Source organism: Squalius cephalus, assembly GCF_949319135.1.
Source record: "Squalius cephalus genome assembly, chromosome: 20".
In the NCBI taxonomy this organism is placed as follows: Eukaryota; Metazoa; Chordata; class Actinopteri; order Cypriniformes; family Leuciscidae; genus Squalius; species Squalius cephalus.
In genome coordinates this window covers 24,779,970-24,804,347 of record NC_137141.1, presented here as the reverse complement: position 1 = coordinate 24,804,347, position 24,378 = coordinate 24,779,970, and the positions used below count along the sequence as shown (strand labels likewise).

Sequence of the window (24,378 nt, the reverse complement as noted above, 5' to 3'; positions counted from 1 at the left end):
AACTATGTCTGCCCTTTGAGAATTGTAAATTGTTAATATTGTTTGTTCAATGCCTATTTTGTATGTAAATTTGTTATTTCTCAATTTAAAAAAATTGTTTGTAAAAAATCCGATCTGTCCGCTAACATGGCGGGCACAAATGCACATTTTACGCGCAGATCCAGAAGCGCATTTCATTTTTTGTTGTTGCAGTAATTAGTTTATCCACAAGGTGGCACTTCTGAAGATGAAATTCGCGCCACGCGCACTGAATGCTGACCCTCGAGTACGCGTAAAAAGTGAAGTATACTTTGGCCTTTACTTGTGGGCCCTACAAATCCCGCATTAACTCAATTAATAAATGTCCAACATAATACATAAAGTCACACATCACTATTATGTCATGACAAAAATTAACTCAGTTAACCTCCAATTTGTTCTGATTTTATCAATGTTGTTCAGATAAAAATGTTAAAATGAATGAGCTTTTAACCAGAGATGAAATTTGGTGCTGCCTTAGATACTAAGTCAAATTAGGAGGAGGCATGTTACCCAAAGGAAGTCTTGCCCTGCTTAGAGTGATGTAAATTAGGAGTTGAGCTGTACTCCAGTTATTTTGTTTAATTTTAATGTAGACTCTTTACATTAACAGCACTGATTTGGCCTTTGCTCTTATTCTAAAATATTTTTCTTTTGTTTTGAGCACAGCTTCCATCTTAAAGTGCAGGCTTTCTGGACTTCTGGATCTAAGGCTGACATTGCGCTCGATGACATTTCATTAAGTGCAGCATGTTTTGACACAGGTAAACTTTCTGCTTCACACATGTACAGTATGCGCACACAGACACTCATTTCTGGCAGAATAATGGTCCATATGTCCATCCATAGCGCACAAGTTTATTGACCACACTACAGTATTAAACTCATAATTGTGTCCAACCGTTCAAATACAAGGCGTGTTCAAAAATTTAGTTAGTAAGACAGATGGAGAATTTAAGAGGCGATGTGCACACATAATGTCTAACCGCTGTCTCCAGTTCGCAGTGGGAGATGGTTCTCATAACGCGGTTGATGTAGATTCTGCTTGATTGGTTTTGAAGGATGGGAGAATCGATAAGACGACCTCCCTATTTGCTTTCGTATTCCGCAATCTGCAAATGTTGTAAAAATGGCAACAAAAGACTTTCTGCTTTTCTGAGTACTTTATAAATCCTCAGAATCAGGATTGTTGCGGTGCCACGGTTGACCGCAGGAATTGATGGGCCTGTTAATTTACGTTTAAGACATGTGAAATTCAAGATTTACTATCCTTGTTAACTTTGTTTCCCATAATCTGTGATTTGGAGAAATTCCTGAGCCATCTGCTCATTAAATATCGTCTTTAGCTTTCTATTTAGTCCTCCTCTTCCTGTTCTTTGTCATGTTGCCATTGTCACGCTCTGTGTTCACTCATCACCTTCATTCTCCACCATATCTAACCCAATTAAAGCCATGGACATGGACTTTGGAGGTCTTGAATTATCTTTTTAACTTGTACTGTATATTATTTTTAGTTATTCTGAAATATAGGAGAAAGACTAATCATATAAATAGTAAAATGCAAGCGCTGTGGCTTTGTTGTTGCTACACATGCTGTGGTACATGTGTAGGTAATAAACATATGAATCTGGCTTCTGATATTTTCGGATCCCCTCTCATCCCCACATTATATCATTTGGGTGAGCAGGAATGTCCATTCCTGGACCAAACCAGCCTGGACATTCCTGCTTGTGCTGGTTTAGTGTCTGTCTTACTGATAGACTAGCATAGCCATGCTGTTCAACAATTAGCATTATTGTCCAAGTGGAGATGGTTGACCAAGGAAGTCTTGCTGGATAAGCTAGTAATGATGGTGACTATTTTGGAAACCAGCAACCAATTGTCACTTGTAGCCTGTTTTGGTTTAATTTTCTCTGTGTTCTGTTCTTAATTAGTTAACACTTGTTCTGTTTTAGTTAATTTCAGTATATTTAAGCCCTCAGTTTCCTGTGTTCCATTGTCCAGTCTCGTTTCAGTTTACACAGTTGTTGATATTACACTGTAATTCTCCTGCATGTTAACCTTTGGAATTATTATTAAAGATTGTTAATTGGTTGTACTCCATTCTTCATGCGTTTACTTCAGCCACCATTCGTGACACCAATACATCGCTGATCTTGTCAACAAAAAATAAAAATGGCAAAAATTTCAAAAATAAAATTAATAAAATAATAAAAGATTTCACAAGGATTGATTCTAACGTCTCACACTTTAATTTTTCTTCCTCTCTTTGTTCTTCGTTCTCCTCTGGTTTAAAAGAACTAAACGAACTGCTTCTTGGACAAGGACTACTGCATAATTTAGACTCCTTCAGCCCTCTCCCAGAACCCTCAGCATCAGGTACAGTTTTCTATTATAAGAAATGTTAAAATGTAATGTATTCCTATCATGGCAAAGCTAAATATTCAGCATCATTACTCCAGTCTTCAGTGTCACAAGATCCTTTAAAAATCATTATAATATGCTGATTTGGTGCTCAAGAAACATTTATTATTATCATCGATGTTGAAAACCGTTGTGTTGCCAAATATTTTATAGATTTAGTTTTTCAGGATTCTTTGTTGAATAGAATATTCAAAATAACTGCATTTATTTGAATTAGAAATCTTTTGTAATTGTCTTTACTGTCACTTTTGATCCATTTAATACCCCCTTGCTGATTAAAAGTAATTTCTTTTCAAAAGCATGAAAAAAGAAAGCAGTGTCTTTCATTTTCAGAGGCATCCCTTACAACATGGTGGTTTACTTCCTGTGGAGCAAGCGGACCGCTAGGCCCGACTCAAGCACAATGTGACAGCGCTTACCGTAACACCAACGTCAGCGTGGTGGTGGGGAAGGAGGGCCTTCTCAAAGGGGTTCAGATGTGGAAGGTCCCAGCTACCAACATGTACAAGTAAGTTTAGAAGCTGGAAATCATTGTGGTTTAGAGTCAATCTTGGGTTCAAAAACAGCTACTGTACAGGTACTACATGCATGGTCTTTCTGGAGAAGCTGTTTGATCAAAGTCTGGTGGTGATCATCCTATGCTAGCGACCAACATCCAAAATGCACAACATTCAAATATTTGTGTGAAATTTGGTTGACGCTCATTTAAACTGTTTTTTTTCAAGTGCTCATTTAAACATGATCTATGTGGTCTTGAAAAAGAGATTCTCCCCTCAAAATCCAATCGAATGCACGTAGATTAATTTAAGCAGATGTTAATACCAGGTGTGAACAGTTCCTTACTGTCTTCCTGTCTTCATCTATTCTTCATCCTGTCTTCATCTATTTTTTCCCCTCTCATTCACTTGTTTTTGTAAAGTCAGAGAGAGACATGACTCACTGGCTGTAGGCACAGATAAATCTCTTCCTGTATACTCCACTTAATCTGGCCCCTGTGTAGTCAAGCCTTTGAACTGATTTACAGTGATTATAGAGGCTAGTCATGGGAGCTCATTAAAAACAACTCCAAAACTGTCTGCGAAAGAAGGGCATGCAGGAGAGGAGATGCAGGAGACAGGAAAATGTAGCAGATAACTATCAGATGAACTTGGACGACACTATGTTGTGATACTATTGCATTCAGGGTGCCAGACTGAAATTTAGAGATCCAGCTCCGGCTATCCCTCATTCGTAAACTGAATTATTTTATATTGTATCCTTTTGTTTTGGTGCCCTAAGCACTGACTGGTTTTAATAACAAAATATTATATTTGCCTCCAGACAGGAAGTTTTATCTACCTTAGTGGTGTGAGGGAATGAAAGTCTTTGCTTTTACATTTCAGGATTAGCTCAGCTTAAGCTGAATGTTATTAAAATGATGGTATTTATATTCACAGGGATAATGGTGATGATTTTGGGCCCACTTATGACTTAATAGCTTAATATACTACTGGTATATTAATAGTATATTTTCAAACGTTGTGATGCCAAGGACCCTCAAGAATGAGGATCCCCTTGCGAGGGATATATCCCAATTACTCTAGAATGATTCATTCTTTTCAAATAGAGCCATTCAAATCATCTGGTGAAATTGTTTTTATATCGCAATATATATATATATATATCGCAGAAAAACTTTTTTCCAATATCATGCAGCCCTAATACATGTACAGTATATATATATATATATATATATATATATATATATATATATATATATATATATATATATATATATTCATTCCCATATACACACAGTATAATTAGACCATAGTTCATCTGTTTTCAAATGTTACTCTTTTTAAGGTTTGTTTTAAATTATTTTCTGCTTCTCTTTATGGGTATTAGTAATTCGATATAGCAGGTGTGTCCTCTGTTAGTTCAGTGCTTTGGGAATTCTAAGGAAACATCCTCATTCTCCAGGATTTCAGCCTATGGAGCCGCAGGAGGCAAAGGAGCAAAGAACCATAACAAGCGCTCACATGGTATTATCATCTCAGCTATCTTCCCACTGGAGAAAGGGGACATCCTCTATATCCTAATTGGTCACCAAGGAGAAGATGCCTGTCCAGGAGTGAGTGAAACTATTTACAAAGCATTTATGTATAGCTCTCTGTCTGCTGTACATTTCAGTGTTGTCTTCACGTATGTACAGAGGAACCACCTGACCCATAAAATCTGTCTGGGCGAGTCTTCTGTGATTGAAGATGGTTTTGACAGTGATGGTTCGGCCTTGAAGTGGGCGGGGGGCGGTGGTGGTGGTGGGGGAGCCACATACATATATCGGGTAAGATCTTTCTTTTCTTTCAATTTTCTTGTCTCAAACACATCTTTAAAAACATCAATCACAGCTTTGTGAGTACCCTTAAGGGGAGCCATGTGGACAGCAGTCGTCGTCTGATAGTGCCTGTCTAGACAAGCATATTTGAGACATCCTGAAATAATTTGGAGTCGTCTGAATTGAAACACAGATGTAAATTAGGGCCTGACTGGCTTTCTTTTTTACTTGGATGAAAAGTAACTCTGATGTTGTTTTTGGAATGCCTGGGGGCAGATGGAGAACGGGGAACTAGTGCCTTTACTGATTGCAGCAGGAGGGGGAGGAAAGGCCTACCTGGAGGACCCTGAAAGCAGCCTGGACCATATTTTCCTGGAACAATATGAGAATGACACCTCCGCCTCTGGTGTCAATGGCAAATCTGGAGCAGCAGGTACAGTATCTTTACAGCACAGCTCACTGCAGTATTTCTTGAATGAAAAAAATATTTTGGAAATTACCTCATTCTGCTATTATACATTTATATATGGACAAATGTATTGGGACACCTGACCATTACACCAACAGGGACTGTTATGACATTGCATTTTAAATACATAGTGTAGACATTAATATGGAGTTGGTCCCCCTATGCAGCTACAGTATAGACAACCCGATTTCACGTACAAAGTTTATGAGGTGACAAATTCATATGACCTCACTCTTACGAATTTGTACGATTTTTGCTAAATCGTACATATTTAACGAGTTGCCCAACTTGTATGAATTCGTACTAATGACATACCCCAGACCCCGCCCCCTAAACCTAACCGTCACTGGGGTTTAGACAAATCAGTCACATTTTACTCACTCGTATGAATTCGTACGAATTGGTCGTGAGATAGCGTTGGAATAGAGGGTATGCGTGTGACGTCACCGTCGGCCGGAGTGATTGCGGTTTATGGAGTGGCAAAAAGACTGAGCGCCAGCTGTTCTTTTGAACTTTCTATTCATCAAAGAATTCTGAAAAAAATTTGTACACAACTGTTTTTAACATTGAAAATAATAAAAATCAGCATATTAGAATGATTTCTGAAGGATCATGTGATACTGAAGAGACTGATGAAAGCTGAATTTTCAGAATCATTACTCCAGAGGAATAAATTACCTTTTTAAATATATTAAAATAGAAAACAGTCAATTTAAATTGTCATAATATTTCACAATATAATTTATTTTTTTTATCAAATGAATGCAGCCTTGGTGAGCAGAAGAGACTTCTTTTAAAAACATTAAAAATCTTACCGATCTGAAACTTTTGACCAGTAGTGTAAATGTCAGGAAACATATTTCGTGGCAATGTCATGTCAGTATGTTCTGGCGGGAAAGTGACGTCAATGCATACCCTCTATAACAGCTTCCACTCTTCTGGGAAGGCTTTCCACAAGATTGTGGAGTGTTTCTATGGGAATTTTTGCCCATTCATCCAGAAGAGCATTTGTGAGGTCAGACACTAATGTTGGACGAGAAGGCCTGGATCGCAATCGCCGTTCCACTTCAAAGTGTTAGATAGGGTTGAGGTAATGGCTTTGTGTGGGCCAATCAAGTTCTTCCACACCAAACCCATTAAATTTGGCATCAGCCAAAACCAGACTCACCCATCAGACTGCCAAACAGAGAAGCATGATTGTCACTCCACAGAACATGTTTCCACTGCTTCAGAGTTTAATGGCGGTGTTCTTTACATCACTCCATCTGATGCTTGGCATTTTACTTGGTGATGTGAGGCTTGCACTGCACCCATTTCATGAAGCTCCTGTCATTTTTGTGCTGATATTAATGCCAGTGGAGGTTTGGAACTCTTCAGCTGTGGAATTAGCAGACCTGGTCTTCCACCTTTGTGTTGCTGCTGTTCCTAAATGCTTCCACTTTCCAATAATACCACTTACAGTTGACCATGGAATATCTAGCAGGGATGAAATTTCATTTACTGACTTATTGCCAAGGTGGCATCCTGTCACAGTACCACACTTGAATTAACTGAGCACAAATGTTTGTAAATGCAGAGTGCAGACTGCATGACTAGGTTCTTGACTTTTTACACCTGTGGAAATAGGGTCTGATCAAAACAAATGAATTCAATAATTGAGAGGTGTGTCCCAATATTTTTGTCCATATGTTCAGCATTAGGGTGAGTGTCTTCTCTCAGTCACTGCTTGTTAACTGTGATTTGATATTAAAATTGCTTTCTTTGAATGCTAACAATTACTCTGCGGTTTAGATTTGGATGAAGGGAAAGTATTATTCCAGCAATTTCCAGCTAATCCCACATTTGTGAATGTTTTATTGGCTCTTTAATTCCATTAGCTACCAACCAGTTTTTTCTCAACAATATGATGATGCTGTTTCAGTTTAGCCACCAGGGTCACATTATCTTTTGACAATCCTATAAATTATGACGGATGTTTTGTGGGATTGACATCTGGAAGAGGCTCTTTTAATGCAGAATTGTCATGTGAAAGCAGTTCTTGGCTCTCACTTCATAGACAAATTTGCACAAAAAGTAGAAGAGCAGACAAAGAATAACAGTATTTGCAAACTTGTCTGTGGAACATCTTTTAACTAACATGCTTAGCACTGAATAAAAAAGCAGTTCAATATTGTGTGTGTGTGTGTGTATTCAGGTGGAGGAGGTGGATGGAGTGACTCATCCTCTCTCCCTTGGGCAGGGAAAGCTCTTGTTGAAGGTGGTGAAGGAGGCTCATCCTGTCCTGAGGCTCTGTCAGTGCTGAAATGGGCTACATATGGGGGGTTTGGGGGAGGAGGGGGCGCTTGCACCGCTGGAGGGGGTGGTGGAGGATACAGAGGTAAATGTTAGATTAAAAACACATATGTCACAATCACAACCATACAAACACAAAATGATGTGCTTCAAGACTGCTATGTCACTTTTGACCAGTTTAATGCATCCTTGCCAAATAAAATTGTCCTAAAAAAATCTTACCGAACCCAAGTGTGAATGGTAGTGTGTATAATTTTTAAAATGATACAATTTTATTATATACATATATGATACACTTTGCTTGATATTGTATTATAGTATTTTATTTACTTACTTTAAACTCTGACCCTTATATTACACTATGCAAAAGCAGTATCTTCTAGAAAATGTAGAAAATGTTTAGATCCTATTGTAGTTCAGATGTTCTATAAAGTTACAGAATCATTATTGAGGCTTTTTTGTCTTCTGAAATATACTGTTAAACAAAGATCTGTTGTGAGTTATCACTAAATTACTTGGTTTGTGAGGCAGATGTTTCTTTTAAAAAGAAGATTATTGGACAGCAATTGTAAAATGCTACGTGCATTTGCAGCCAACCAAATCCAAAAGGTTTTTTTTTTTTTTTTTTTTTTTTGAGAAAGTGGATTATCTGATGTAATGACTGAATATTTATCACTTTTGCTCAGGTGGTGATGCTCCCCTTCTTGATGTCATCACAGCAGATGGACAACATGGTGTCTCTTTTGTTCACCCCATGGGAAATATATTTCTACAACCGCTGGCAGGTCAGGCCTTAATCTATAGTCTGTCTACAATGGTGTACAGTTGTGCTATTAAGTTTACATACCCCTTACATCTGTAAGACATTTAGCAGTTTTAAGAGCAAGATAACATCTTAAATAAAAAATGGTAGCGTCTTAAAAAATGGTAATAAAAAAGTCCCTTTTCAAAAGTTTACATACCCTCAGTTTTTTTTTTTAAATGTGGTGTTTTATTACAAAAGTCTAGAAACAGTCACAGAATCTTGCAGATTTTGAGAACTACATTTGTGTACACTACTAACTCTTTTAAAACTAGATTGCTTTTCTCATAGAAATTGGCTGTATTGAGAAAACAGGCAACACACACACACACACACACACACAAACACACACGTTGTGTTTTCATTTTTTATGGGGACTTTCCATTATGATTTTTATACTGTACAAACTTTATATTCTATCCCCTTACACTAACCCTACCCCTAAACCTACCCATCACAGAAAACCTTCTACATTTTTACATTTTCAAAAAACATCACTTAGTATGATTTATAAGCTGTTTTCCTCATGGGGACCAAAAAAATGTCCACAAGGATTTCGGATATTGCCATCTTTGTGGGGACATTTTCCCCATAATGTAGGGTTAACCAGGCCACACACACACACACACACACACACACACACACACACACACACACACACACACACACACACACACACAGATTCAGTAATAAACGTGAAATTGAGAAAATGTAACTCGTGGTAGATAATAGAATACCTTATGTGACTTATTAAAGTTGGCGCCACTGTTTATTACTGCAAGTGTGTTTGGAGTAAAGGGCTAGAATTTAGACTGACTATCGCTTGTGAGGCCAAGCACAGATTTTTGTCAATACTTCATAATAACTTTCATTTATTGAGTCTTTACTAATATTTTAAGCACTTTATACTGTTTGTTAAATACAAATATATTAAACCACCCCTATTATGCGTTTTTTGAAGGTTCCTAATTTGGGTTGCGAGGTCTTTCACAACAGATTTACATGCATCCAAGGTCACAAAGCACTTTAATTTTCTATACAACATATCCATAAAATCAGAGAGAAATAATAATGATAACACTGATGTGGAAACACCTACCCTTTGTTGTAAGCATTAACTTGACATAAACTGTAAGCTTGTCCATCAGATCTGATTGGTTTGCTCCAGGATCAACAAAGATGTTGATTCATGAACATGTTGTAAAGGGTGAAATCAAATTCAGCTGATGACGTCTTTGTTCGGGGGCAGCTAATGAAGACCATAGGCTGGCATTATGCATATTTGTTACAAACATAGGTTCAAGCGGGAAGTAAGATGGAATTACTGATGGCTCGTTTCAGGCAGTTCACAATCGATTCTTTCTTTTGGGAGAAAATAACTCTGTTTATGCACTTTGATCTTTGAAACTTTGCAGACCTTTTACATTCACAAACAGCTATATTGCACACTACATTAAAGGTAATATCTGAAAAAGCATAATAGGGGCACTTTTCAAAAATTTCAAAAAGGCAACTAGTTGCTAGTTAATTCACTAATTATTAGTTTATAATGTGATCTTTTTTGTTCATTTTATTATAAAGTATTACCAAATATTTTTTTACGAACTGTAGTTTAATTAGACTATGGCAAATAATATTTTATTTTACAATTTATATTACATTTTAAATGTCTGCCAAATATTTTTGTCAACCTTATAGAATATACAAGTACATTAACATATACATAGTATCATAGCAAATACACTAAACCATATATATATATATATTAGGGCTGTCAAAAGATTAATCGCGATTAATCGCATCCAAAATAAAAGTTTGTGTTTACATAATATATGTGTGTGTACTGTGTATAATTATTTTGTATATATAAATACACACACATGCATGTATATATTTAAGAAATATTTGCATACATATACTGTATATATATTTATATAGTTTATATTATATATAAATATATATTTTTTTATATATAAATAACACATTTTTCTTAAATATATACATGCATGTGTGTGTATTTATATATACAAATTTAATTATACACGGTACACACACATATATTATTAAAAACAAACTTTTATTTTGGATGCGATTAATCGCGATTAATCTTTTGACAGCCCTAATATATATATATATATATTACATATTACTTTATGGGGGCTTTAAACTAATTTGTGACCCTGGATCACAAAACCAGTCACAAGTAGGATGGGTATATTTGTGGCAATAGCCAACAATACATTGCATGGGTCAAAATTATAGATTTTTTTTTATGCCAAAAATCATTAGGATATTAAGTAAAGATTATGTTCCATGAATATATTTAGAAAATTTCCTACCGTAAATATATAAAACATTTATTTTTGTGAGTGAATGCAGCACAATCGTGACCATAAATGGACAACTTTAAAGGCGATTTTCTCAATGTTTCAATTTTTTTGCACCCTCAGATTCCAGATTTTCATATAGTTGTATCTCAGCCAAATATTGTCCTATCTTAAAAAACTATACACCAATGGAAAGCTTATTTATTTTGTGGTGCGGGGTAACATATTACTTTAATAGTTATCTTGCTTGTTTTACCACAGAATTTTTATTTAGCTCAAAGCAGTTATATACAGATAAAAAGACTCCCTAGATATTGTACTCCCAGTATTGATGTGTTTTCATGTTTTCTAGCTATGGAGAGTCATGGGGAAGCTGAGATCGAGGTGTATCAGAATTGTAGCCACTGTCAGACCCAGAACTGTAAGCGTGATGAAGAGACCAGACTCATCCTCTGCCTGTGTGACAGTGACGAGGTTCTTGCATCAGACAACGTCACCTGCATAGGTACCTAAACAGCCTGTGTCTATTCGCTCTCAAAAGTATGTTTATATATGCATTTGTTTTGAAATATTTCTAATTCGTCCCTCATGATGTCATCCAGTAGTTCCATTGGGCTCCCTGGCAGAAGGACCCCCATCCCTGATATTTATCCTGGCGGTGATCGCGTCCACAGTAGTTACGGGTGTCGTTCTCACATGTGCCAGCCTCATGCTCAGTAAGAGATTCTTCCAGTTCTGCGTCAACTCTGTGCCGTCAACATTCCATCGTCTTTGATATGCTTTGTCTAAGTCCTGGTGACATTGCAGGATAGATTTAGAATAAAATTGCATTTCCCAGAAGAGCACATTCAGGCAAGTGCAACATCAGTGCTTTTAGATTTTGTAGAAGCTATAATAACAACAACAGGAAAGGCAGCGGAAATTATAAACAAAGTTAGTGACTTTTTTCTTCTCACCCTATAATTATTTTGCAAGTACAAAAAATAATTTAAATTGTTGGAGCCACTGGGCATTAGTGTTTCATCATTAAAAATCCTAAAAGAAAAGGGTTTTAACAGCTTAAAAATGTGACATGAACAAAACTGTGACATGATTAAAAAAAATAAACATTACGGACAATTATGTGGCCAAATTTCATACACCACTTTTAATACTGTGGGAAAGAGCGCAAGTAATATAGTGACAAATGACACACTACTGTTCATAAGTTTGGCATCAGTAAAAATATTTCAGAATTAATACTTTTATTCAGCAAGGACGCATTAAATTGATCAAAAGCATCAGTAAAGACATTTGTAATGTAATATTCATTAAAGAAACCTGAAAAAAATGTATCACAGTTTTCATAAAAATATTAAATGGTACAACTGTTTTCAGCAAATCAGTATATTAGTACAGTACTAATTAGTACATAATTCTGAAGGATCATGTGACACTGATGACTAGAGCAATACATTACAAAATAAACACAAAATATATATATTTTTTACTGTTTTTACTGTATTCAATAATGTAGCCTTTGTGAGCATAAGAGTCTCCTTTCAAAAATATTACAAAATCTTACTGACTCCAAACTTTTGAAGCCTAGTGTACACAGGATAATATGAATGACCTTTTTTAAAAACTATCACATACATTAATGTGTATTGCAGAAGCTTTAAGCCATGCTAAAAAATCAAACCTGTTAGACCTGTGGCAATATTCACTTATATTTACTTATTTCTCATCATTCTGTCCGTTGCTTTTGCTGTTTAGTTAATTTCACACAGGTTGTGTTATCTTGGCTTTTGAACAGAATTGTCAGGTTTTTTTTTTTTTTTTTACAAATTGCTTTCTTGTTTTTGATCTAACTAACTACTTTATGTAGTGTTGCACAATACCCCTTAAAGGAATGAGTAGGGAACTAAGACAGGGACTGCTATTAACCTTAAAACATGGACTCTGATATTAAATGTAAATAAACAATTAAGCCAAATTATTGTCAAAACTAACTGTAGTCTCACAGATGGGCTTTTTTTGTAAATACGTGCTGACCAGTATCTTAATTACAATTGCTGCTATTTAACTTGTGTGTTTTGTACTTTCAAACAACATTTTATGCTTAAAAAAAGGTTTATTTTCCAGTACAGGACAGTGAGGGAATACTGAGGGTGTCATAATGCACTGTCCCTATAAATGTGAGCATCTTCTGGAATTAATGAGGATATCATGATTTTTTTTCTTTAATGGAAATATTGGTTACAATTTTTAATACTTCCATTGCGCTGGTGGCAGTCCAACATCCTGACCTTTTGAATTTACCTCTCGTAAAGGGAAACAAAAAATGGTCAAAGTCCTTCTAGAAGCATTTATATCAAAAGTAAAAAGCAATGACTTGGGAAGTTGGGATTCACCAATAGATCTTGATGATTATATTGATAATTAATTTATTACACATAATCACTCAGAATATTTTATTGGCTTTAAATAGATATGAAAACCGAGAACATAAATGATAGCTGATATTATAAGTATATATATATATTTTCTAACATTGCAATTTAAAATTGTATATGCTTAAACGAAAACCCGACATTGAAACATTATAATGTGCAGAAACTTGGCATAGAAACAGTATTTGTTTGAATAGGAAGAAATTACCTGCTTTTACCATCACCTTAATGTCAATAAATAAATAAAAATTCATCTAGAATCCCAGTGAACTCAATTTCCCAAACCCTTGATTGAGATATGCCTTAAACCAACAGTCTGTCACAATGCTCTAACTTTATGTATATGCAATGGACTCATCATTATAAATGCTTTATTTTTTTAATAACTATGCTTAATATCAAGTATCCTCCTTATGTTTGATTTAAATAAAACATATATTGTCTGTTTGACTAGTGCACTAACTGTACAATGCTGTGCCATGACACGTTTTATATGTATTTGTAAGATAAATAAAGACTTATCATTACACAAATCATTAAAGAGAAGTGAAACAGACCTCTAAAATTACATTTGATGCATGTTTTTCGAAAAAATGGTTATTTTGTGTATTCTGGACATTCATTTTCGACATGCACACAAAACCACCTCAAAAGTCAAATATTAACGGCAGAGCACGGTCTCTGGGTCCTTAGTTAGCAGAGCTTAACTGGACGCTAATTGTGTGTCTTCCCCTGAGATCTCCCCCATGCAGGTTGGTAGTCTTTGCTCGGGCTTCCCCTCTCGCACCCCTAATACCTGGTCAACTTCCTGCCGGCTTCGCTTCGCGCCACTGCGCCAGCAGCCCGACGGCAAAAGGGGACCTCTCACCTCCACGCAGCGCCCTCCCCAGCAGACTACCAACCTGCATCGGGGACATGGGCAGCCTCCACTGAGGGTGAGTCCACCCTGCCCGATCGCTTGCTGACAGACAGGCCCAGAGCTTCAGCCCTCACCTGAGGGGCTTTAAAATGCACAATTTTGTCATCTTGATAGAATTCAATGGGGAGACATAAGTGCACATGGCTGTTTCTCTGAGAAAATTACCATCATGCTGAAAGCCAATTGAAAGACACTTTTAGGATGCACGATCATCCGCATCGTACTCTGAGACCAATAATTATGCAAATTAAGCAGGTGGATTTACTCCTAAAGAAAACCCCTTAAAAGCATGTTCCCTTTTTGCTGATTCCTGTTGTGTTTTTCTCTTTGCAGTATATTATCGTAAGAAGAACCACCTGCATGCGGTCAGAATTCGTCTGCAGAGCCCAGAGTACAAGCTTAGCAAAATTCGCTCGTCCACCATAATGACTGACTACAACCCTAACTACTGCTTTGCTGGCAAGGCGGCCTCACTGAGTGAGCTTAAGGAGGTGCCACGCAAGAACATCACCCTTCTCAGGTATCTATACTGTGTAGATGTACAGAACCATTCAAATGTGTGGGGTCTGTAAGAGTTTTTAAATGTTTTTGCAAGAAGTCTCTTATGCTCACCAAGGCTGCATTATCTGATGTAAAAACAATAATATTGTGGAACATTATTACACATTTAAAGAACTTTTTTTATTTTAATATATTTTAAAATGCATATTTTTCAGCATTTATTATTCTAGGTTCATGTTATAATATAATTATAATATATATTTATATTCATTTATATAAATCAAGTAAAATGTATAATGGTACATGTGGAAGTTAGCATTAAACTATTCATAAATGCTGTAAAAGTGACATTAATGCTGTAAAAGTATTCTTTTTTAGTTTATGATACTTAATGCATTAACTAATGTTATCAAGGTTAGGTGATTAAAGCTCAAGGTTGTTATCCGGAAAATTGCTGCTTCAATTCCGATGCAAGCCGTAAGTCACACACAATCTGCATGTGCAGAATTACGTATAAATTCTGTGATTTCTGCAGAATTTGAATTGAAAGTCCTATACATCCACTGCGGCCTTGTAATGCTCTCAACTCTGTTTAACATGTTTTATCACATTTGCATCCATGCTACAAAATTACACAAATTCCATTCAGAATTTGTGAAATTTTTTAAATATAACCCGGTCAGTGGCATAAAAAAGTTATGAACAGTCTTAAAGAAAAAAATAAGATGACTAACTTGTAGTCTTAGCAGTCTAAGTCAGTTACATAAAAACGTAGATTGGTCTAATTTGGCTTAGATTGGCTAACTTTTAGACTAGTAAGAAACATCTTAGTTTAGTCTTAACATAGTGGCTGTTTATGCAGCTTGCCACAGGTTGCGCTGGTCCAGTTATTAGTTAAAATAATATTCTGGGTTAAATAAAAGTTGAGTTCTGTTGACAGCATATCTGGCATGTATAACAGCAAAAAATAAATGTTGACTGACATACATAAAACAAACAAATTGTGCTGACAGTTCTGCATTTACACTGGAGGTCTGCAGTATGTAACAATCATATTCAACCTGGAATATTCCTTTAATATTCTGTGATGACATGAGAAAGTACTGGAAATCAATTCCATATTTACACATGTGAGTAATACATATCTGTCTGGGGTCTTTGACTATAGGGCGTTGGGACACGGTGCCTTTGGGGAAGTGTATGAAGGACAGGTTTTGGGTATGAATGGAGAAAACACAGCCATGCAGGTTGCGATAAAGGTGAGTTTTCCCAGATCTACCTTTGCCTTTGAAAGCAGTTTCTGGTTTCTCTTAATTGATTCTGTGTTTTCTCTCTCTCTCCATCCCTCTTATAGACTCTTCCAGAAATCTGTTCTGAGCAGGATGAGATGGATTTCCTAATGGAAGCTTTGATTATGAGGTATGCTTGGCTGTAACACACACACACACACACAGCATTGCAATGACCGCACATGTGTGTGACAGACAGAAAATGGCATTGTCATTTCAATCATCTGCTCTCAGTCAAACTCGCTTTAGGTTATGAAATCTTTTCTCTTTTTTTTTTTTTCATTTGTTACGGTTATTATCAGGTTCACATTTGTTGTTTGTTTTTGAGCGTATGGCATCGTCTTTAGTCAGGCAACAGATGTTTTTTAGTGATTCATAGTTTTCTGAGCAAACTGTGCTGTAGTTAATTATCCTTCATACTTCCATTGCATGGGTTAGATCTTCCAGAGGATATTTTGATTTTCATTTGGCTTTGACTCACACATATGTTACCCTTTATTTCAAGGTGCTTTATAATAATAATATTAATAGTCTTCAAGGTGCTTAAATATTATTTCTAAACCAATATGAACCAATATAAATTACAGACATGTCATTTCACATAATTTAAAATGACCTTATTATGTAACTCTGGCACGATCTTTACAAGCAGACCCGTTCTTCCATTCAGTAGCCCATTTTGAGTTATTTCTTCATCCTTTGTGTCTGCAGTAAGTTCAGCCATCAGAACATTGTGCGCTGTATCGGAGTCAGTCTGCAGATCCTGCCTCGCTTCATCCTGCTGGAGCTCATGACAGGAGGAGACATGAAGAGCTTCTTGAGACTAAACCGACCCAGAACTGTGAGTGTTTGTGTGTATAGACATGAATCTGTCCTCTGTTTATCAGTTAGCACACATTTCGCTTTTATGCTGTGGGTTTGCCACATGTGGGGAACATACTTTGCATTAGAAATGGAACCATATTAAACCATGTGCCATTTATTATTAAGAAATGTAAGTGTATGTGTGTATATGTGTATATGGTTAGTTCAGAAAGATTAGCGTCTTGTCTTCCTACAGAACCAGCCATCTTCTCTAAGTATGCTGGATCTTCTTCAGATGGCCAGAGACATTGCACTTGGCTGTCGCTACCTAGAAGAGAACCACTTCATTCACAGGTGATTTCTCACTGCCAAAGCTGAGTAAACTTTGCCCTCAATAGCCTTCATTGTCAGAATAAGTGGAAATCGCTCTTCAGTGGATTGTAGACGTCATTAACTCGCTGCAGCCCTTGACCTTGATGTCTCGCACGCATATAATAAGTCAAGCATGTATGTCTGTTGTGTGTTTCAGGGACATTGCAGCACGAAACTGTCTTTTGACCTGTCCTGGTCCAGAGAGAGTGGCTAAAATAGGAGATTTTGGGATGGCTCGAGATATTTACAGGTGCTTTCACTATCTTATTTATTTATTTATTTATTTATTAATTTAAAAAAATTGTGTGTGTGGTTTAGTACCTGTTAAGTATAATAATGAACACAGGCATTGATTGAGTATTTTTGCATTGCAGGGCGAGTTACTATAGGAAGGGTGGCCGTGCCATGTTGCCAGTGAAGTGGATGCCACCTGAAGCCTTCCTAGAAGGCATTTTTACATGCAAGACTGATACCTGGTAATACTAGTTTACTGAAAAAAACGTCTTTTGTCAGCAATGGTTTAAAATAATTGTAGTTTTACTTAATTGATTAGTGCTTCGGACTGTTATGTCCAATATTCATGTAAAACATATAGAAATACACACTGTGTATGTATAATATTTATTAAATTATTACTCCCTCTTAATCACTCTAATTTATTAACTATAATAGTTTGTGTGTGTGTGCTTTACAGAGTGCTTTACTCTTGCATTGTCAATACAAGATCTTGACCAAAAATAACATCACAGCATTTATTTCCATCAAGAGGTGCATCTATTTTTGGTCAAGATCTTGTATTGGCAATGCAAGAGTCAAGCACCCTGTAAAGTCTCCTACAGCACATCTCTGGACTCAGAGGTGCCAATTCACGTGTGAAAATGATTCTTCATGCTCCCTCCCAACCATTCTTTCACAATTTAAGCAGTGATGTGTCTTCTACATGGTTGTTTAAGAAATGAAAAGCTACACGCTCCATCAATTAGGGTTAGAAGAACTGTTGCCAAACATATAACATGCTACAAACATTATAATCACTGCAATGATCCAATATACTCTTGAGCATTTGCCTATTTAAATACAAACAGCGACTTTTTTATATCAGCTGCAGAGACCAGATGCCAGAAATTATAGTCATTAATAATTACATACAATTTGTCTCCATCTGTAGGTCTTTCGGGGTACTACTATGGGAGATTTTCTCTCTTGGATACATGCCTTATCCCTGCAAGACCAATCAGGAAGTACTGGAATTTGTAACAGGTGGAGGTCGTATGGATCCTCCTAAGAGCTGCCCAGGACCTGTGTAAGTAACAATAGCAGATTTGTTACTCAAATTGAAAATGGATTTCAGCCCTAACCTGAAAGGTACACTATGTGACTTTTGACACTCTAGCGGTTTGGAAGATGGATTTATAATGTAGTCTTATTATATAAATTTTGTCAATTTTTAACAAAAAGAAGTTACATAGTGTATCTTTAAATAAGCGTAAATGAAAAATGTACTGTTAGAAGCTGTATAGCGTTAGTGAAATGTGCCTAATCTGTTTTAATAATTATAATCAACGGTGTTTTGGATTTTGTTCTCTTTTAGTTACCGGATCATGACGCAGTGTTGGCAACACTGCCCAGAACATCGACCAAACTTTACTACTATTTTAGAGAGGATCAACTACTGTACACAGGTAAAACAGAGTTGGAATTGAACAGATTTGGATTTCTGTAAAATATAAAGAAAGCTAGCCTATATATTGTGTATAAGGAATCATTTACACTGTTTGAAAAAATATTAAGCATGTTATTACAAACGTTTCGAAATTAAATATCCTTTTAAATTGTTTAAAGAAAAATGTGTGTTGAATCTTTTTGCAGGAAATATCATTTCTAAGCAGTTTTACAGAGAAAATTGCCTTTATAATTATATCATTATACATTTTAAATATAAATTGCCTTATAACCAGTGAGTGTTATTTTAGTATTATTTATATACTATTATAGTATTTATTAACATTTTGTAATTAATTTATATTAGCATTAATTTATTTATTTGTATTTTAGTTTTAGTAATTTTGTAATCTTTTAGTTTTTATTCGGTTTTTTTATATTTCTATTTAGCTTTAATTTATTTTGTTTTGTAATTTATTTAAGTTAGTTATCAACATTTCAAATTTTCATTTCAAATTCATTTCAATTTTACATTTTCATCAAATTTTTTGATTTTATTTTATTTCAGCTCTGTTTCAATGAATGAAAATAATTTTTTTAAGTTTTAGTTAACTAACAACACTTCTTATAACCAGTGGAAAGAAGAAACTGTAATAAAACACTTACAGTAGAAATTTTTTTTTTCCACAAAACTACATGCAGATTTGTAATTGTATTTCTTAATCTTATAAACTTGAGATGTCGAGTAAAATAACAACCATGACTATTATATTAATAAATGAAAACCCCTGACTTAATAAAATGAATAGTGTTGACCCTTTTTGACTTTTCTGGCACACATCCTTTGATTCGTCAGGACCCTGATGTCATTAACACCCCTCTTCCAGTGGAGTACGGTCCTGCTGTCGAAGAAGGCGGCACTGTGATCCATCCTGAAGGATCAGGCAGTATGACCCCTCTTCTAGTGGCCCACTCTATGTCCCAGGATGCTTCCCCTCGACCGGGCATCACCGGTGCAGTCCCACAGGCTCTCAAACCCTGTTTGCAGCTACAAAGACCGCTCCATTTTGCACAGGAGGTGGGCACGTACCGAGAAACATTGGAGCCGTGTTGGGCTGAGCCTGTTCCTGCTTCTGGAGTCTGTCCAGGACAATGGCTTCAGATCCCAGATCACCAGCCATGCTCCAGGAGCAGTTCGTCGTCAGGCAGCCAGAAGCTAAAGAACAAGACTAAAAACCTTTGGAACCCCACCTACGGGTCTTGGGTCCTGGAGAGCTTTGGAAGAGGGAAGACGGCCCTGTGCCATACCCAGTCCATGCCTCTGTCTTGCAACCCCACATCCACATCTGCCCCGTCCTCTACCTCAGAGCACATGGACCATGGAGTAGTGGTTAACGCAAATGTCTCAACGTCTCCCCCTCCATCTGCCGTCTCCTCCCAGACCACATCCAGTCCCACAGGGCCTCCCTCTCGGAAGGGTCCAACAGGGGCTACGGGTTGCTCGCTCACTGCTGTTATGGACTTGGCGAAACTCCAGAGCTTCCCATGTGGCAATGTAAACTATGCGTATGATGAGCAGAGCTACGAGACTGAGAGTTTGCCTGTAGTTGTGCCCAAATCTGTGGAACCCAGCACCAGCTCTGGAGCAACGTCTTCACTTGCTGCCCTTGGCCTGGCCACGACCCCTACCCACAAACCTCAGGTGAAGCGCCATGCTAGTTACGGACATGAGGATGTAAGGAGTTATTCCCAGTCTGAGAAGCCAACGAGAGACAGGGATTCTGGCTTTTCCTTGTCTGAAGACCTCAGCGTCACCGCGGTTTAGCACTGAAGAACAATTCAACTGAGGAAACACCTTTTTTCTTTTCTTTTTTGCATTTTAATGTGCTAATGGCAGTGGATTAGCTAGAGGCAGAATGGCAGGTTAAGGCTGGAATACACTGCACTGGAATACATAGTGTAAGCGATGTATGAATCACCGCTCGTATGGAAGTCTCTTTCAAACCAAGCATTTTTCTTTTGGTGCGATCAGCTTGAATATGTTGTAAAATCTGCGTGGGGAAATCTTTCAGCCGCACGCCAAATTCGCTGTTGCTTGGATTCCTGTTGAAATGAGTGGATTTCGCCAACAATGTGGCCGCACCTTGAGGACCAGACTTTCAAGTCATTCCGAACACAACAAACTCATACAGAAACATGCTCTTGCTTGCTAGGAAACGCATGACAAATTAAAACAATGAGTCCTAAAACAATGAGCTCAAAATATAAAACGTGTTTGATATCCTCAAACTGGATAGAATTATATGCTGCATCCCAATTCACCTACATAAACTAAAGTATTTACTACTTATTTACTGTATTTACTACTGAAAGAAAAAGTACATGCATTTGAGTGTGTAGAAGAATAGTAAGCTAGCTTTGGGACATAAGATGTGTTCACACCATGTCGTAATTACCGTAATTGAGATTTCAAATTGTAAAGAGCATTCATGTCCTTGTAGAGCTCATAATTACAACTTGTATGCTGGGAATTTTCTGAGAGCTTCTGCTTGTACCACATGACCTCTGCAGATTCATTTAGGCATTGATTGCATTAAAACAAATGCATTATTCCCAGTCCGAGGACATGAACAGCTTCAAGTAGAACGTCATGTGTTGTCATCTCGAAATTACTGTAATTGCAACATGGCATGGCAGCTATACTTCGTTGCGTCTTTAACGAACCACCACGAACCAAGTCAACCAGCTACGAGGTGAATCATAACATTACAAACTTTGATTTGAAGCAAAAACGTAATTACAAAAATGCAAAAAACTGTGTACTTAACGGCTTTAGTAAGGGAAAGAACCACAGTCCCATGATATATATATAAAGTTTATAGAAAATATGCATATATATCAAAATATTTAAATATTTTGAGTATAGGGAAATCTAAAGAGATCTTTTGGCGTTTTTTGCTTGTTTTGATTCTCTGATTGGTGGGATCCTGTTCCACATACCATGTTCTTATTATAGCAATTACAATAACTGGGTTACAACTAGGTACTAACCCTGAACCTACCCCTAAACCTAACCTTAACCCAGTTACATTATATTACCAGTACTTTCTTGGGTAACTACATTCTAAGCAAACTGTAAGTTCACGTAAAATAGTGTAACCGAATTTTCTGTACAGCATTATGGGTAATGTAGTTTTCACCACAAATTCCGCTATTAAACACGATTATTTTAAAACTAAGTTAAAGTAATGGGGGCTCACGGCTTCAACAGAAGCAAATGCTTTAGATTTACAACCTCTTACTGTAGCTATGGGGAACCCTATGGGGAAAATGAATGGAGTTTTTACTTCTGGAACCACACAGTTGCACTCTATGGTTTGTGGGCAATATTAGCCGTTAGAGTGTGCACAGATCTGCACTTCAAATTCTAACTGGAAATTCATCCAGGTATCTTTGGAATACTTATTTCAAAATACTACGATTTGGGACACACTAATTCTAATTTTGAATTGTATTTAGGACGGATAGTATCCGAATTGGGACGCAGCAATAGTCTGAAGCTAAATATAGTCAGTATCCATTATACACAGATTTTTCTGTGAAATATGTCATCTCAAATCTGCAGACTGGCTCTGGATTTTGGCTACTAGCGTTGACTCGTGCAGACAGTAAACCGAGGCTAAAAAGCGAAATTTGTGTAGTGTATTCCAGCCTTTAGTTACTGCCAGTAGATAAATGTTTGTGCGCGAGACTACATTATTGTAGCGTGGTGCCAAAAACACTAAGGACATGAGGAGTCGTAACCAATTTGTCATTAAGAGGTGGCTCTCCTACAAATGGCTGATGGTTTCTATGGAAACTTCCACTTGGCTAATAGCAGCCCTTTTACACTGGATTCTCATCTTCTGTCAAAACTGTGAAAACACATGATGTTCACGTGAAATTAACTGATTAGTCATAATTAGCAATGCATATATATGGAGGTTTAGATGTCCTAGATGAATTCACATTTTTAGCTGGTTTTAGGAGTGTAATATTGGAAGAACCAAAGCATGTTCAGACCTCACACAAACAGAATACTTTATGCCACATAACGATCAGTCACAGAATCTAGAAAAATTTAATTGGTTTGTTAAAATAAATTGTTTGAATGGCTTTAAAACTTTAAAATAAACAAAAAAAAAGAGCTTTGTCTTAAAGGGTAGTTCACCCAAAAATGAAAAAAATTCTGAAAATTTACTCCCCTTCTAGTTGTTCTAAACTTGTATGACTTTTTTTCTTCAATATTTCAAAAGATGTCTCAGGCTGCGTCTGGAATCGTGGCCTGTCTGAGTAGGTACTGTGTTTGAATTTGAATTTACTTTGCGACTGCTAAAAAAATGTGCTCTTTATATAGTAGTATGAATATGGGTGGTATGAATGAAATTCTGACATACTACATCCGCCATGTTGTTATGGTCATGTGACCTACCAGCGTTAGTTGCGTCGCTTTACTTCTATTCACAAACCCTCTGGCCTCATGTGATAGTAAAGTGTTATACATTGGAAAAAAAGTTGCTGTCTTAAATTAAGTACAATCAATTTGGATGTTTAAGTAATTTAAACTTAAATTACATTGAGTTGAAACTTGTATAACTTATAAAAATTAGAAAATTGCTTAACTTATTTTGATGAGTTAAAGCAATGTAAAAACATATGTTATCATAACTTATTGATCATATAATTTTTTATAGTGTATGCGCACTTCAGTATATCACTTCAGACTTTTCGCCTACTGTTTTTCCGAATACTATGTATTTGGACATACTACTGTACTAATACGGTAAATTTGACATCTTTCTCTCTATTGACTAAAATTATTTTGTTATTGGAGCAAATGAGAATGCAAAAATCATATTGCCTCGCCACTATTGAAATTTACCCAACTATGAAATGTGAAAAGGGTCAATTAAATAAGGGCATCTTTTTTGTGTTCGTAAATCAGTCATGCACATTTGGAATTACATGAAGGTGAATAATAATTGTAATCTTTTGGGGTGAGCTGTCCCATTAAAACTTTTTAAGGACTATCACCAGTAACTCAGAGGTATACTTTAAAAATGTGACCGTGTGTTGCATTAGTAATAAAGAAATACTGACAGACCTTTATCTTTAATCTCAGATCAGGTGGACTTTACAGGGTTTTTTGACTGGAAAGTAGCATTAAGGACCATTAATTTAGACTACTTTTTTTTTTTTTTTTTTTTTGTCTGCTGTTAGTTTTGAAAAACCAACACGTTTGCAATCAGTATGTTGCCTTTTTATTGAGGGTGTGTTTTGTGTGTGAAACACTGAGCTAACTGTGAGATTTTTACAAAGGTGTTGCACCTGAATGTGTTAGAAGTAAATGAGGCATGTGACGGGGGCGATTGCTGTGGTGATTGTATTGATTTCCATGTCAATGCATTCAAGGAAGCTGTTAAAAGACAACCACTTTTGCAATCTATTTTCTTAGTAATTTTCCCTCAAAAATAATAAGTAAATAGAAGTGCTTTTTATCTCCAAATGTCCTTATACTAGATTTTAAGCTACCCTGAGTTAACTGTGACTTTGTATACATGCAGACAAATGACAACAAACCACATAACACCTCAGTGTGCATAATGTGATGCATGAGAAGTTTGATTTTTGAGATTATTCTTAGGTCTTATTCCTAATTATTCTCAAATGTTTTATTAAATATTGTAGTTTGTAGGTGATTAATGTTTTAA

General features: G+C 36.4%; 1 protein-coding gene across 1 annotated transcript in view; it reads left to right on the top strand.

The window, feature by feature from the left end:
* The window catches only part of ltk (leukocyte receptor tyrosine kinase), a 49,154-nt gene extending 26,320 nt beyond the window's left edge, over positions 1-22,834 (top strand). The window contains exons 10-29 of the mRNA XM_079853495.1: positions 688-782; positions 2,317-2,397; positions 2,776-2,950; positions 4,405-4,555; positions 4,637-4,768; positions 5,036-5,192; positions 7,423-7,605; positions 8,207-8,305; positions 11,002-11,154; positions 11,252-11,365; positions 14,334-14,520; positions 15,670-15,760; positions 15,856-15,920; positions 16,502-16,631; positions 16,851-16,948; positions 17,124-17,216; positions 17,341-17,442; positions 18,135-18,269; positions 18,558-18,648; positions 19,485-22,834. Coding sequence (XP_079709621.1) covers positions 688-782; positions 2,317-2,397; positions 2,776-2,950; positions 4,405-4,555; positions 4,637-4,768; positions 5,036-5,192; positions 7,423-7,605; positions 8,207-8,305; positions 11,002-11,154; positions 11,252-11,365; positions 14,334-14,520; positions 15,670-15,760; positions 15,856-15,920; positions 16,502-16,631; positions 16,851-16,948; positions 17,124-17,216; positions 17,341-17,442; positions 18,135-18,269; positions 18,558-18,648; positions 19,485-20,453 — 3,301 coding nt within the window. The 3' untranslated portion in view covers positions 20,454-22,834. The remainder of the gene's footprint in view (positions 1-687; positions 783-2,316; positions 2,398-2,775; positions 2,951-4,404; positions 4,556-4,636; positions 4,769-5,035; positions 5,193-7,422; positions 7,606-8,206; positions 8,306-11,001; positions 11,155-11,251; positions 11,366-14,333; positions 14,521-15,669; positions 15,761-15,855; positions 15,921-16,501; positions 16,632-16,850; positions 16,949-17,123; positions 17,217-17,340; positions 17,443-18,134; positions 18,270-18,557; positions 18,649-19,484) is intronic.
* The last annotated feature ends 1,544 nt before the right edge of the window (positions 22,835-24,378 follow it).